This window comes from Saccopteryx leptura, chromosome 2 (assembly GCF_036850995.1).
Source record: "Saccopteryx leptura isolate mSacLep1 chromosome 2, mSacLep1_pri_phased_curated, whole genome shotgun sequence".
Lineage (NCBI taxonomy): Eukaryota > Metazoa > Chordata > Mammalia > Chiroptera > Emballonuridae > Saccopteryx > Saccopteryx leptura.
This window is the reverse complement of record NC_089504.1, coordinates 321,344,937-321,359,858: the sequence shown is the minus strand read 5'-3', so window position 1 is coordinate 321,359,858 and position 14,922 is coordinate 321,344,937. Positions and strand designations below refer to the sequence as shown.

At 38.0% G+C, this 14,922-nt stretch overlaps 1 protein-coding gene across 1 annotated transcript in view; it reads left to right on the top strand.

The window, feature by feature from the left end:
* Positions 1 to 14,922, top strand: part of TLK2 (tousled like kinase 2) — a 131,118-nt gene that overhangs the window by 83,942 nt on the left and 32,254 nt on the right. Inside the window, 3 exon segments of the mRNA XM_066363104.1 lie at positions 2,547 to 2,657; positions 4,854 to 4,990; positions 10,361 to 10,513. Coding sequence (XP_066219201.1) covers positions 2,547 to 2,657; positions 4,854 to 4,990; positions 10,361 to 10,513 — 401 coding nt within the window.

The following is a 14,922-nucleotide window of genomic DNA, read 5'->3' as shown; positions in this document are numbered from 1 at the left end:
GAGGTTCAAAATCCCAGGCTTGCCCCAGTCAAGGCACATACGAGAAGCAACTGTGAGTTGATGCTTCCTGCTTCTCCCCACCCTTCTCTCTCTCTTTCTCTCTCTTCTGTCTCTAAAATCAATAAATAAAAATCTTTAAAATAAAATGTCTGGCCCTGGTGGGGTATTTCAGTTGAGGAGAGCGTCACCCTGATACATCAAGGTTGAGAGTTCAGTTTCTGATTAGAGCACATACAAGACTCAGCCAATTAATGCATACATAAGTGGGACAACAAATTGATGTTTCTCTTTCTCTCTCCCCACTTCCTTCCCTCTCTGCCTTTCTCCTCTGCTTTTCTCCCTCTCCCCTTCCATCTCCCTCTCTCCTTCTTTCTCCAGGAAGCAGTATGCTCCCTGTATTCACTGCCACTCTTCTTCAGCACCCTTGTTTTCTTCTATATTTTATTTTTAATGATTTTGTGTATTAATTTTAGAGAGAGAGGGAAGGGGGAAGGAGTGGGAAGTGTATACTGGTAGTAGTTGCTTCTCATGTGTGTCTTAACTGGGCAAGCCCAGGGTTTCGTACCAGTGACCTCGGTGTTCCAGCTCAACGTTCCATCCACTATGCCACCACAGGTCAGGCCAACAGCCTTGTTTTCTGAAGGTTGTTTCTTTCTTTGTATGTAGAGCAATATCAAAGGAATGGATATATTGAAAAGGCAGCTGCCTTTGTTTTTCATGTTGATTAGAACTTGTGTTTCTGATCTGAAGGAACAGGGGGAATTACCACTGTTCTGTACATCTCCTTTTAGACAGGCATGGGTCATCAATTGAGTTTTGCCATTTTTGTGAGATATATGTTGGGTAACGCTGTATCAGGGGCTGCTAGCCGGGTGCTATTTTAAACCTGAACACAAAATCGTTTATGTCAAAAAACACAAAAATAGAATTTCAAAAATTTAAATAAGCTGCCAGAGATTGATCAATTCCATAGATTTGATTATAGATTTCAAGGGAATCTCACTTTACAAAAGTAGATTGAATTTCATATAAACATTACACACAATTTTTGGCCTGCAGATTCTTTAGTATGAATTACGTAGTCACATTTACCCAAATGTACTTAGACTTTGCCTTTGATAATGTGGTCCATAGAACTCTAAGAAAAACTAATGGGAAGAAATTATATTATACTTTTGGGGAGAGCAGAAATTTGGAGATGAAAGCTATTGTACTTCGGTCACTTTAAAAATGAAGCCTGAAAAGTCTCAAAAATTGAGTGTGCTGTAATATCTTCCATTTGTGCTTTTTACTATTTCAGAAACACTTATTTCATTTGATTGGGAAATACCAAATTTTTTTCATAATTCAAGCAAGTTATTATAAAGTAGCATTTATTTGCCAAAAGAGTATATATATAGATCTTTTATTTAACACCAGAATAAATTCAGGAGTTGCAAGTCAAAATTGACCTTGGGTTAGTGGTTCTTTCCTTCTCTGTTATTCTCTGTTATTGTAGGAGGCATGATTTTTCAAAGTATGCTCTATCCTTCTGGCCACAACTAAATTAACTGTGTATTTACATTCTGGCATTCTTGAACCAGGACCTTGTATTCAATTAGTTAGTTATGTGGGCATGGGTGTGCCTGACTTCTCTGGTAAGAAACACTGTGTAAATTTATGTTTCTTTTTTTTTGGAAACAGCAATTGGAAAAGAAAGAACAATTGAACATAAAGAATTACATGTGTGTTTTTTTTTAACTCTAATTTTTAAAATGCTTAATCTTTTATAAGTACTTAATCTGTAAGTGCTGAAAAGTGCTTAATCAGCCATTTTATGTGTTTTAATAATCATTTATCATAGATGTTTTTTGGGGTTTTTTTGGTGACAGTTGAGACATAATGTGATGTACTAGATTAGCTGTAAACTGGCTTTTGGGAGGAGTAAAATATCATTAGATAAACAAGCTCACTTCTAGTAATTGAAATCATCTTTAATAAATAGATTTATTAAGAGAGAATAAAATATTTACCTTTCTTTTTTTAAAAGACAGAGTTACTTCTTTGATCCTTAATTTTGCTTTTGATTTAACAACAGAAATGATTCTCAGACATCCCTAGAAAATGCTTCTGTGTTAATCTACCTTCCTTGGAGGATATTAAAATTGGTTCTTGCTTGACCAGGCTGTGGCACAGTGAATACAGTATCAGCCTGGGACGCTGAGGACCCAGTTCGAAACCCTGAGGTCACTGGCTTGAGTGCAGACTCATCCATCTTGAGCATGGGCTCACCAGTTTTAGTGAGGGGTTACCAGCTTGAGTGTGAAATCATAGACATGACCCCATGGTCTCTGGCTTGAGCCCAAAGGCCGCTGGCTTGAGCAAGGGATCACTGGTTTAGCTGGAGCCGCTCTCTTCCTCCCCCACCCCCCCCAAGGTACAAATGAGAAAGCAGTCAATGAACAATTAAATGCTGCAACTATGAGTTGATGCTTCTCATCTCTCTCCCTTCCTATCTGTCTCCGTTTCTGTCTTTCTCTAAAAAATGTTTTTATTCTTAATTGAAGGCCAACTGTGATTTGAGACGGCAGATTGATGAACAACAAAAGATGCTAGAGAAATACAAAGAACGGTTAAATCGATGTGTGACAATGAGCAAGAAACTCCTTATAGAAAAGGTGAGTGATGAATGGTGGCCAGGACTCTGAAATCCTATCTGCTCAGTGTGTCATTGTTGTGGCTCTTTCGAACCTGAGATGAAAATATATACTTCAAACTAGGGCTTTTTAGGAAAAGACTTTGGTTTGGCAGTTAGAGGTCCTTCTTGCATGGACACTTCAACCAAGCATCCAGAGTGATAATTTGGGACATTCTTTCTAGTTGTGCATTGCTTTGAGTGTGATTGGACTGAAACAGTTTGTTCTAGTTGAGTTTATTTAGGGCAGTGGTTCTCAAACTTTTTGAAGTCAGGGTGCATTTAAAGTCCTACAAATATATAATTGTAGGCACACTATATACAGGTTTCTGAGAAATATGTTATAATAATTAAGTCAAATATTAAAAAAATATAAAGTCCAAGCGTGCTTTTATGGTAATTAAATGAAATAAATACAACAAAATTAAATTTATTCTGACATTAAAAAACACTTTTATTTACATTTTTTGAGTTACGCTTTTTAGAATTTGTAAAAAAGAGGGGTTAAGAAATAAAAAAAAAAAGACAAAAAAGTTATTTTTTTATATATAAAGATACATTCTTAGTAAGATTTAGTAAATTCAGCAGGTCCCAGTGCAAATGTGTTAAGTTTTTTCATTCTTGTGTTTATGAGAAACATGAGCCTGATGTATCCTAGTGACTTCTTCAATGTTAGGGCATATATTTGAAAGGCAAACTCTCATTTTCTCATCAATACATTGAAGAATTCCTCTCATTTTAGTCTTGTGTTGAGTGCAGAAACCCCCCACCACATTTATCATCTTAACTTTACACCAAACAAAGGATAGAAGAAACTTGCCTCCAGTCTTTCTGGGGAACATGGGGGGTAGTATAAATAATCCAGCACCACAGTTTAATAGCCTTTTGCAACCTAATCGGGCAAGTGAGGTGGGGGGTTGTGCAGACTGTCAGCTTACAGCCAATTCCCCACACCTCTGTCCCCCAAAAATCTAAACTCCAAAAACCTTGTTGGTTTTTTGGTCCCCAATAGACACATATTTCTCTGGAATACCACAGGGCACACCTGGAAATCTTCTAGGGTGCACCAGTGTGCCCTGGCGCACACTTTGAGAACCACTGATTTAGGGTGTTAGTCCCCTAAATTCTTATATATATTTATCAATTAAAATGTGAATTCTATTACCATTACAAACATTTAACAGTAGTTCATTTCCATTTCAGAGATCGTATTTGGAGTAATGTATGTATATAATGGATAATTAAGTGCCTTATGCTGTAAAATAATTAAGTTGGTATATTCTTATACATGATTACTTTAATTGGCTGATGTCTCCTTTATAGTTGATTAGTTGCAACTTGCTTTTCATAGTTATTAGTAACTTTTTTTTTTTGTATTTTTCTGAAGTGAGAAGCGGGGAGACAGAGAGACAGACTCCTGCATGCGCCTGATCGGGATCCACCCGGCAAGCCTGCTAGAGGGCGATGCTCTGCCCATCTTGAGCACTTAGTCCATTGCAACTTGAGCCATTCTAGCACCTGAGGCAGAGGCCACAGAGCCATCCTCAGCACCCGGGCCAATCTTGCTCCAGTAGAGCCTTGGCTGCGGGAGGGGAAGAAAGAGAGAGAAAGGAGAGGGGGAGGGGTGGAGAAGCAGATGGGCGCTTATCTTGTGTGCTCTGACTGGGAATCAAACCTGGGACATCCACTCACCAGGCTGGCGCTCTACCACTGAGCCAACCGACCAGGACCAGTAACTCTTTTTTGAAAGCTTTTTATTACATCCCCAGTACTTATTTATAGTATATTGAAAGATTTAAGATGGTAGTACTTACTAATGAAACTATTATAAGATAGAGGTATGAGACAGACTGGTGGTTATATGTGCTGAAATCTTTGGAATGCTGTTACGACAACAGGGAATGCTGATAAAAGTGAAGTGAAATGGATTATTTTATTGATGTCAAAGATACTGGCAAATTTTATCAAAAGGAAACCATTTTTTTCCATTTTTATGACAAGGTAGATGTTAATACAGAGAATTTATTTAAAGTTTTAGGGTACTTCCTAAAGTCAATGTGTATTTAGGCAGTTGTACTAAAATTTGAACAATATAGTACAAATATAGTACAAAAATAAACATAATGCTATATATGAGTTCTCATAGGAAAATTATTTTCTATTTGTCCTTTTCCCTAAGTCAAAACAAGAGAAGATGGCATGTCGAGATAAGAGCATGCAGGACCGCTTGAGGTTGGGCCACTTTACCACTGTCCGACATGGGGCCTCTTTTACTGAACAGTGGACAGATGGTTATGCTTTCCAGAACCTTATCAAGTAAGTCCATTTGCAGTGATTAAATTTAGAATTGATAAGTTTGTTTGGATATTTTAAATTTTCTATAATTGTCATTAATAACCTTAGTAGTTAGTGGTAATCATCTTTTTAGTAAGTTTCAGTCAGTTTTAGTCATCCTATGTGTAAAGAAATGTAGGAAATGAGGTGATATTATGAGAAAATTAAACAAGCAATCAAAGGAATAAAAAGTGAGTTTTACATTAAAGCTTAAAAGAATTAGAATTGCCAGAAATCTGAAATCAAGGTGTTGCTAGGACCATGCTCCCTTTGAAGCCTCTAAGGAGGATTCTTCTTTGGCGTTCTGTAGCTTCTATAGACAATCCATACCAATTCACAGTTCCTAGTACATTCAGAATATATGAAATTCTTGGAAACTTTAACCATTCTTATCTGGTATATTTGAGTGCTATCTATAGATCACTGTTAAAAAGATGTTTGGAGAAAAATACAGGGGTCTTCAGGTTACTACAATTGTTACGTACTGTATGACATTTCAAGTTTATGATGCTCACTCCCATAAAAACTTAAAAATATTGAGACGTGAGTGTTTTGGCTTACGCCATTAGCGTTGTATTTACAGGCCATGCGGGTAAACTAGTTTAGTTGTGTGTGTTGGAAGAATACACAGTACAGTGTACAGTACTGTATATGTCTTTTTCCTTTTCCTTTGGCTTAGTTGTGTTTTTATGTTCTAGATTATGATTTTACAACTGTGTTAGGATAGGTAAGTGACTTAGGCTAGGGTGTGTTTCAGCTTAGACCAAAATTTGGGTTATGTCACTGTCATAGGAATGGAACTGTGTTCTAACCTGAGGACCCCCTGTATGTACATTGTTCTTTCTTTTTCTTTTTTCTCTTTTTTTTAATTCATTGAGAGGAGGGGAGGCAGAAACAGACTGCTGCATGGGCCCCAACCATATCCACCTAGGAAGCCCACTAGGGGGTGATGCTCTGCCCATCTGGGGCGTTGCTCCATTGCTTAGCAAACGAGCTCTTCTTAGTGCCTTGAGGCGGAGTCCATGGAGCCATCATCAGTGCCCAGGGCCAACTTGCTCCAATCTAGCTGTGGCTGCAGGAAGGGAAGAGAGAGAAAAAAGCGAGAGGGGGGAGGGGTGGAGAAACAGATGGGCACTTCTCTGGGGTTCCCTGATCGGAATCAAACCTAGGACATCCACATGGCAGGCCAACGCTCTACCACTGAGCCAACCGGCCAGGGCCTGCATTATTCTTTAATACCTCCTTCTAATTATATATAATATGGTTGGAGTCTAGAATACATTTTTGTTGTTGAAGGTACCTATATTCTTTTCTTTGGGCTACTGTAACAAAATACCATGAACTGGGTGGTTCACAACAATATAAATTTATTTTCTCACAGTTCAAGAGACCAACCTTCATTTTGTAGAATGACAGAATCTATATTTTTTTGTTGTTGTTTTTTTAACATATTCTCAAATAAAATCTCTTCTTTTGTAGCCTCTAGGGAGGATCTTTCTTTGGCATTGTGGCTTGTGGCAGTGTAGCTTCAATCCCTGCCTCTGTCTTTAAATTGTGTTCCTCCAGATGTCTCCGTGTCTTCTCTTCTTACTGGATTCAGGGCCCACTCTATTTCATTGTGACCTTATTTTAACTAATTATGTCTTCATGACCCTATTTACAAGGGTCATGATATGAGGTATTGTGGGTTAGGACTTTCCCATATATTTTTGGGTGACACAGTTAGATGGATTTATTATGTCATTAATACCTCTAGAAGGTAGTAGAAATAGTTTTTCCATTGGTCATGAAGAGTGAGCACTCTAAAATTGATGGAATGCAAGATATATAACTGTATAAAAGGCCACTGCCATGTGTGTTGGAGATAGAAGGGTTGATAAGACATGGTTCTTGTTCTGAGAATTTATAGTTTGACATAATTTAGACTTTGTATTCCCAAAATAAACTGTAGTGAAGTATCACGAATAGGATATCTTTAGACAACTTTTATTTGTAAGAATAAATAGGTAAGTAGTTTCAAGAACACCAAGAATTAATATAGGAATCCTTATTATATATAACATACATCAATTTTCATGTTGAAGCAAGCTCTCTCAGTCTCACAGTGTGCAGTTTAAGATGCCCAAAGGTGTGTCAGCATCAGTGTACTCTTTTTTTATAGTTTATATATATTTTGGTGGTGGGCCTTCTTTCTTGGTAATCAGTAGAGTTTAAATATATGGATTGTCCCTGAAGATCAGTTTTACTTTATGTTTAATAAAGGTGAGTGCTAAAGTCTCAATCTTTAAAGCATTTAGTCTTCAAAGACAAAATGTATACAGTGTAAAGTCATGGTGCACTTTTGACCGGTCACAGGAAAGCAACAAAAGACGATAGAAATGTGAAATCTGCACCAAATAAAAGAAAAACTCTCCCAGTTTCATACCTATTCAGTGCAGTTCGATGTGGGCTCACGCACAGATTTTTCAGGGCTCCTTAGGTAGCTATCCCGTAGAGCCTCTAAAGACTCGTCACTGACTGATGGCCTACCAGAACGGGGTTTCTCCACCAAACTGCCGGTTTCCTTCAACTGCTTATTCCACCGAATAATGTTATTCCTATGTGGTGGCGCTTCATTATAAATGCGCCGATATTCACGTTGCACTTTGGTCACGGATTCAAATTTAGCAAGCCACAGTACACACTGAACTTTCTTCTGTACTGTCCACATCTCGACTGGCATGGCCGTGGGCTGCTCCGCTGTATACACGGTGTTATGTCATCATCTGCATGCGCACATGCTGCCACATCATCCTACAGAAACTGGGAGGGTTTTGCTTTTATTTGGTGCAGGTTTCACATTTCTATTATCTTTTGTTGCTTTTCTGTGACCGGTCAAAAGTGCACCATGACTTTACAGACACACTGTATGTAGCATTCCAGTAGCCCAGTATAGATTATAGTTTAAACTTTGTATTGTCTGGTTATCCCCAGAAAGTTCAGTGTGCCCTTCACTAATGGCCCCTGAAAGGGTAGAAATGAGCTAGAGATATTTATTTTTACCCCTTTTTTTTAAAATTAGAAAACTCATGTTCAGAGAAGGTAAATTATTTTCCTTAAGGACATTGATTGAGTCAGAAGAAGGATTGTGATTTACCTAAATGTTCTGTCTCAATCCAAAGTTTTTTCAAGCCATGAAATTCAAGCCATGCATTATTATACATATATTTTGGAAAGAGAGGCATATCTCTAATGATAGGTAAAGATTTTTTCAGACAAGCAAAAAACTTTTTTATTTTTACAGGGACAGAGAGAGAGTCAGAGAGAGGGATAGATAGAGACAGATAGGAACGGAGAGAGATGAGAAGCATCAATTATCAGTTTTTCGTTGGGACTTGTTAGTTGTTCATTGATTGCTTTCTCATATGTGCCTTGACCATGGGGCTGCAGCAGACAGAGTGTAACCCCTTGCTCCAGCCAGCTACGTTGGGTCCAAGCTGGTGAGTTGTTTTGTTTTTTTTTTGCTTAAGCCAGATGAGTTCGTGCTCTAGCTGGCAACCTCGGGATCTCGAACCTGGGTCCTTCCACATCCCAGTCTGACACTCTATGCACTGTGCCACCGCCTGGTCAGGCTGCAAATAAAATTTCCCTTCTGTTGTTAAATTGACAACTAATCAGTAACCCAGCCAGTGGAATTGTATTCAGATGAATGATTAGTTATTTGCAGATTAGGTTAACCCTAATTAAAGTATTGCCCTGGTAGTTATGACAACATAAATTGCATTATGGGTATCTACCCTGGAGTATATATAGTCTTACATTTTTGGTTGCCATTCTTCCAAGAAAATATACTGAATCTGGAAAAGGTCTAGAGACTGGCAGCTACAGTGTTCAGGGAAGAGGGTAGAAAAGATTTCGTTTTAAAATAGGTTTAAAAATTAGGCTGACCAGGTGGTGGCATAGTGATAGAGCGTCAGACTGGGACACTGAGGACCAAGGTTCGAAACTCTGAGGTCTCTGGCTTGAGCACGGGCTCATCCAGCTTGAGTGCAGGCTTACCAGCTTGAGCACAGGTCACTGGCTTGAGCGTGGGATCATAGACATGACCCCATGGTCGCTGGCTTGAGCCCAAAGGTTGCTAGCTTGAGCAAGGAGTCACTCCCTCTGCTGTAGCCCCCCCGCCCCCCCATCAAAGCCTATATGAGAAAGCAGTCAATGAACAGGAGCCGCAAAGAAGAATTGATGCTTCTCATCTCTCTCCATTCCTGCCTGCCTGTCCCTTTCTCTGACTCTGTCTCTCTCTCTCTCTCTCTCTCTCTCTCTCTCTCTCTCACACACACACACACACACACACACACACAACTCTGTTGTTCTGCAAAAATGAAATTGGGTCAAGAAAAGGAGATAGGGAAGTATGTTAGAGGAGAAGGGAGCTAGCATTTGACTGTCAACTATGACAAGTGATTTGAAGGTTTTAGTCTGTTAAATAAATGGCTAATTCCAAATTTTGTTATATTTTTATATAACAAGTCTATAAACCTTAATATCTGTTAGGTGGTGGGATACACAAGAGAGAGTAGTTTTCTTATATTTATTTTTATTGATTCCTAATACGTAAACTTGTTTACATAGAAAAATTAGACATCTTATTAGAAAATAGTCAATGGTAATGATGTTACTTAGATGTCTGCTGAAGAGTCTTTATATGTGTTTTTTATTCATTTAATATACCATTCCTTAAAGAGTTTTTACTAGTCACAAGACTTCATTGTATTTTTCCTGACTGTACTTAATTTTAAAAACTTAATTTAGGTTCCTCCATGTTAGTAACTGGGAGTGATTGGGGATGGTAATGGCTCACTTAGACTAGAGTAAATGAAAATCTTCTTTACTTTGTTTAGAATCCTTCAAATATGTATCTTTCTAGATATAATTTGAGGACACTTTAATCCAAATATAAAAAATAAAAAGGTACTTGGAACCTGTTGTACTTTTTTTCTTACGTAAATACAGATTTTTACTGGTTTTATACCAGAAAGTTGTTTTTTTAACTGTTAAAAAGGAATCAGAAAATTCTTCCTTTTAGTCAGAAAATAAGGTCACAATAGAAATTTCAGTTTTCCTCCCTGCCCACTTTTCTACTCTGAGAATAATCATACCCAGTGTCTTAAAGCACACTCATTCTAAAAAAATCTTTCTACCATCAGTTACTTGGCTCTTTCAAATTGAAGTTAAAATCAAATCTCTACTTAATTTGAAGGGCTATTTTTTCTGAAGTTTATTAGATAGATGACAAAGATATTTGTGTGTATTCTCTAGCCATGTTAAATTTTTTTTTACTTGCTTCCTCTGTGCCATGTCTTTTATATCTAGGCAACAGGAAAGGATAAATTCACAGAGGGAAGAAATTGAAAGACAACGGAAAATGTTAGCAAAGCGGAAACCTCCTGCCATGGGACAGGCCCCTCCAGCAACCAACGAGCAGAAACAGCGGAAAAGCAAGACGAATGGAGCTGAAAATGAAACGTATGTTCTTTATTGATGTGAACTGTGAGATACCATACTCTCCCCAAAAACACAAATGTTCTGTTGAATGCCACTGGGAAAAAATGATAAATTGTGGAGATTGTTAGAGCTTAAGCGTTCTTTTTAGTTATATTAATGGATTTGCTCATCATATAAAATTAACTAATTTTCTTAGTCCTGATCTTATTTAGGGGAGTTTTGAATGAGGGGGAGAAGTAATGTTACTTAACTTGACATCATCATCTTTGGCCAGTGTTACAATAAATATGATGTTATTATAGTATGTGATATTCAAATGATATAATTGCTTATGTGTGGTTGGATCTAGGTTATGGTATATTGATATCATCTTATGGGGATTACCTGGCTATATTTTCAGGCTGAAGAATGTACAACTGAAAAATGATCTTTACTGTCTAAAGAGCACTTAGTTAATAACCACAAAGTTAGGAGTAAGCTAAGAAAAAATAGGTATTATTTTAGGAAAAGGACATTTTCCCAATAAGCCAAATCTTGACATTGTCAGTATTTTCCTATTCTGTGATACCTAAGGAAAACACCAGTGTCTTAAATTGTGGTAAAGTCACCTTTTACACTGTCAGTCAATAATTAGTACATGTTGGGTGGGGTTGGATATCCTGAGCATAGATGCCTTTCTTTTCCACCCTCACCCTATGTCTGAGTTCCCTCTTTGATCGTGGAATTCCTTTTTTTAAGGTTAGAGGAGGGGAGATAGTGAGGTAAACTACCGCATGCACAGTGCCCAAGGCCAAGCTCGAACCAATCTAGCTACTAGCTGCAGGAGGGTAAAAGGGAGAGAAGAGGGATAGGGAGGGGGAGAGAAGCAGATAGATGGTCGCTTCTTCTGTGTGCCCTGAATGGGAATTGAATCCAGGACATTCACACACCGGGCCGATGTTCTATCTACTGAGCCAATGGCCAGAGCCGAAATCTCTCTCTTTTTAAAAATTGGTTTAAAGAGAGCGGTTGTGTGTGGGGGGGACATTGACTTGTTATTCCCCTTATTTATGTATTCACCGGTTGATTTTTGCATGTGCCCTGATTAGGGATCAAACTCACAACCTTGGCATATGAAGACAATGCTCTAACCAACTGAACTACTTACCCAGGGCTGATTATCAAATTCTTGACTACTAAGAGAACCGTTTTTTAGGGTTGGGTTTTTTTTTTTTTAAGATTTTATTTATTGATTTTAGAGAGAGGAGAGGGAGTTAGGGAGAGAGAGCAAGCCCAGGGTTTTGAATTGGCAACTTTAGCATTCCAGGTCAACCCTCCATCCACTAGGCCACCACAAGATCAGGCTTCACCACTAAAAGAATCTTTCTCTGGGACAGGAGTTGGCAAACTTTTTCTATAATGGGCCAGATAGTAAATACTTTAGGTTTTGCAAGTGTCTGTTGCAACTACTCTACAGAATAGCATGAAAGCAGCTGTTGACAATACATAATGAATGGATGTGGTTGTGTTCTAATAAAACTTTATTTACTGTAAGCTGAATGGCCCACTGGTTGTATGTAGTTTGCCAGCTAGACAGGAACTACCAGTTAGAATTGGCAAGGGAAATAAGATCTGTATATTACTTACCTATTTAAATTATTTATGCTTATCTTGAAGACATTTAAGTCATCATCTTTAAGTTGCTTTCAAGTTAAAAAGGAAACAAAGGCTCTACAGGTAACAGTGTTGGCAATATCTAAAGACTTGATGGTAGCCATGAAGTTGGTTTCTGAATTAGATATTTGAAATTAAGAAAAAATTTTATATAATATTTTTATAGAAATAATCACTGGTATTGTAATCAGTATATCTATAGTGGCTGCATTGGTTTGTCAGGGGGAAAATAATTTTTGTAAAGCTGTCATTGTGGGATTAAAGAATCTTGAAAAGTTTCAGATCTAAAATAGCCACAAATAGCAGATAATAATATTGTATGATTTTTTAAAACTAGTATGTCTTTTGCCTTTTATGTTTTCAAGTCAGTTCACAAAAATATATTAACTGAGCCTTGGTGGGTTAGCTTAGTTAGTTAAAGCATTGTCCCAAAACACTAAGGTTGTGGGTTCAATTTCTGGTCAGGGCATATACTGGAAGCAGCTAGTGAATTCACAACTAAATGGAACAACAAATGAATGCTCCTGTCTCACTCTCTCTTTCTCTCTCCTCCCTTTTCTGTTTCTCTAGAGTCAAGCAATTAAAAAAAATACATATTAACCCCAAATTCACCTCAAGTATAATAAAACTTTTATTGTACCATTGTTAAAAGTTCATGACGGCCTGACCAGGCAGTGGCGCAGTGGATAGAGCGTCGGACTGGGATGTGGAGGACCCAGGTTCGAGACCCTGAGGTCGCCAGCTTGAGTGCGGGCTCATCTGGTTTGAGCAAAGCTCACCAGCCTGGACCCAAGGTTGCTGGGTCGAGCAAGGGGTGACTCAGTCTACTGAAGGCCCGTGGTCAAGGCACACATATGAGAAAGCAATCAATGAACAACTAAGGTGTCACAATGAAAAACTGATGATTGATGCTTCTCATCTCTCTCTGTTCCTGTCTATCCCTCTCTCTGACTCTCTCTCTCTGTAAAAAAAAAAAAAAAAAAAAAAAAAGTTCATGACATTCCAGAAATATATCTTCATTCCAGTGAGAAAGATGGCTTAACACCAGTCCTTACCCATTATGTACTTGATGGGTTGGGGATCCTTTTCCTTGACATTCATTTAGTAAATCTATATTAAATGCTTATTATATACACAGCTGTGTTCTGGACACTGGAGATAATAGAGCTAAAGGACACAGCCTCAACCCTTGACCAAGTAGCTCACTTGGTTAGAGCATTGCCCCGACATGCTGAGGTTGTAGGTTTGATATCTGGTCAGAGTACATAGAGGAATCAACCAGTGATGGCATGAATGAGTGGAACAACTAATCAGTGTTTTTCCTTCTCTCTGTCTCTATTTGTCTTTCTTTCTCTCTCTCTAAAATTAATTAATTAATTAATTAAAAATTTTTTTTAAAGAATATAGCCCCAGCCATAGCAGTTTATAGTTTATTTAGGGAAAATGAACAGATGAACAAGCTAATAATTACATTAAGTATAGTGATAAAAGTATGCATGTGAATATGCTTTGAAACATCTTCATTTGGCCTTGGCCGGATAGCTCAGTTGGTTGGAGCATGGTCCTGATATGCAGGTTCCACCCCCAGTCAAGACACATATAAGAATCAACTGATGAATGCATAAATGAGTGCAAAATCGATGTTTCTCTCTCTCAAATCAGTAAATTAAAAATAAAAACGTTCACTCCTACAGTTCTAAATATTTTAAAACAAGTTTCTAAATAAAAATTACTTTCTTTAAAAAAATCTAAGTAGGTCCTGACCAGGCGGTTGCACAGTGGTTAGAGCGGAGGACCCAGGTTCGAGACCCCGAGGTCGCCAGCTTGAGCGCGGGCTCATCTGGTTTGAGCAAAACTCACCAGCTTGGACCCAAGGTCACTGGCTAGAGCAAGGGGTTACTCGGTCTGCTGTAGAGAAAGCAATCAATGAACAACTAAGGTGTTGCAACGAAAAACTGATGATTGATGCTTCTCATCTCTCTCCATTCCTGTCTGTCTGTCCCTATCTGTCCCTCTCTCTGACTCTCTCTCTGTCTCTGTAAAAAAAAAAAATCTAAGTAGGAGCCCAGGTTTGAAAGATTCTTCAGGCAAATGTTGTACACATTAATTTCATTATTATCTTCTTCTATGTATTTTGTGAAGGGACTCTTCCTCCAGTATTACTTGAAAACTGTTTAATTCTAGTATATAAAAACCATTAGCTTAGGAGTGTAAAGAAGGCATGGGTAAAAAAAAAAGAAGGCAGCGTAGGTTATTTCCGTGCTGTAGAACAATAATTAGAATTTAGCCTAGGCCAATAGTATGTCAATAAATAGCTGCCATCTGGAGTGTTGTGTAAAATCCAAGCTGGAAGGCATTCGGTCCAGTTTTTAATTAGAATATCAGGGACTTGGCTCATTTTTTTGGTCAGAAGCCAAAAACAGTCTTCTAGAGTCTTAAGAGTGAGTCACATTATCCTTTCCTGGTATCGAACCTATTTCAGGCAGAGAAAGAATTCTTAGCTACAGTTTTTCATTTCTTTCTTTGTTTATTTAACATCATATGAAGTAATAAGTTATAAATATAGGTATTTCTGCAACTATGAAGAGATTGTTATAATAGCCCTAGTATGGGTATATTCCTTCTTGTCTTCTTGTTGTTACTCTTTACTTTGTTTTAGTCAGATCTCAAAAGCTCTGTTTTATAGCCTTTCCTGGTTGATAAGATAGTTCTTTCTTCTTTCCCCTGCTATTCAGAATTCATCTGAATAGGGACATCTAAAACTTGGAAATGTGTAT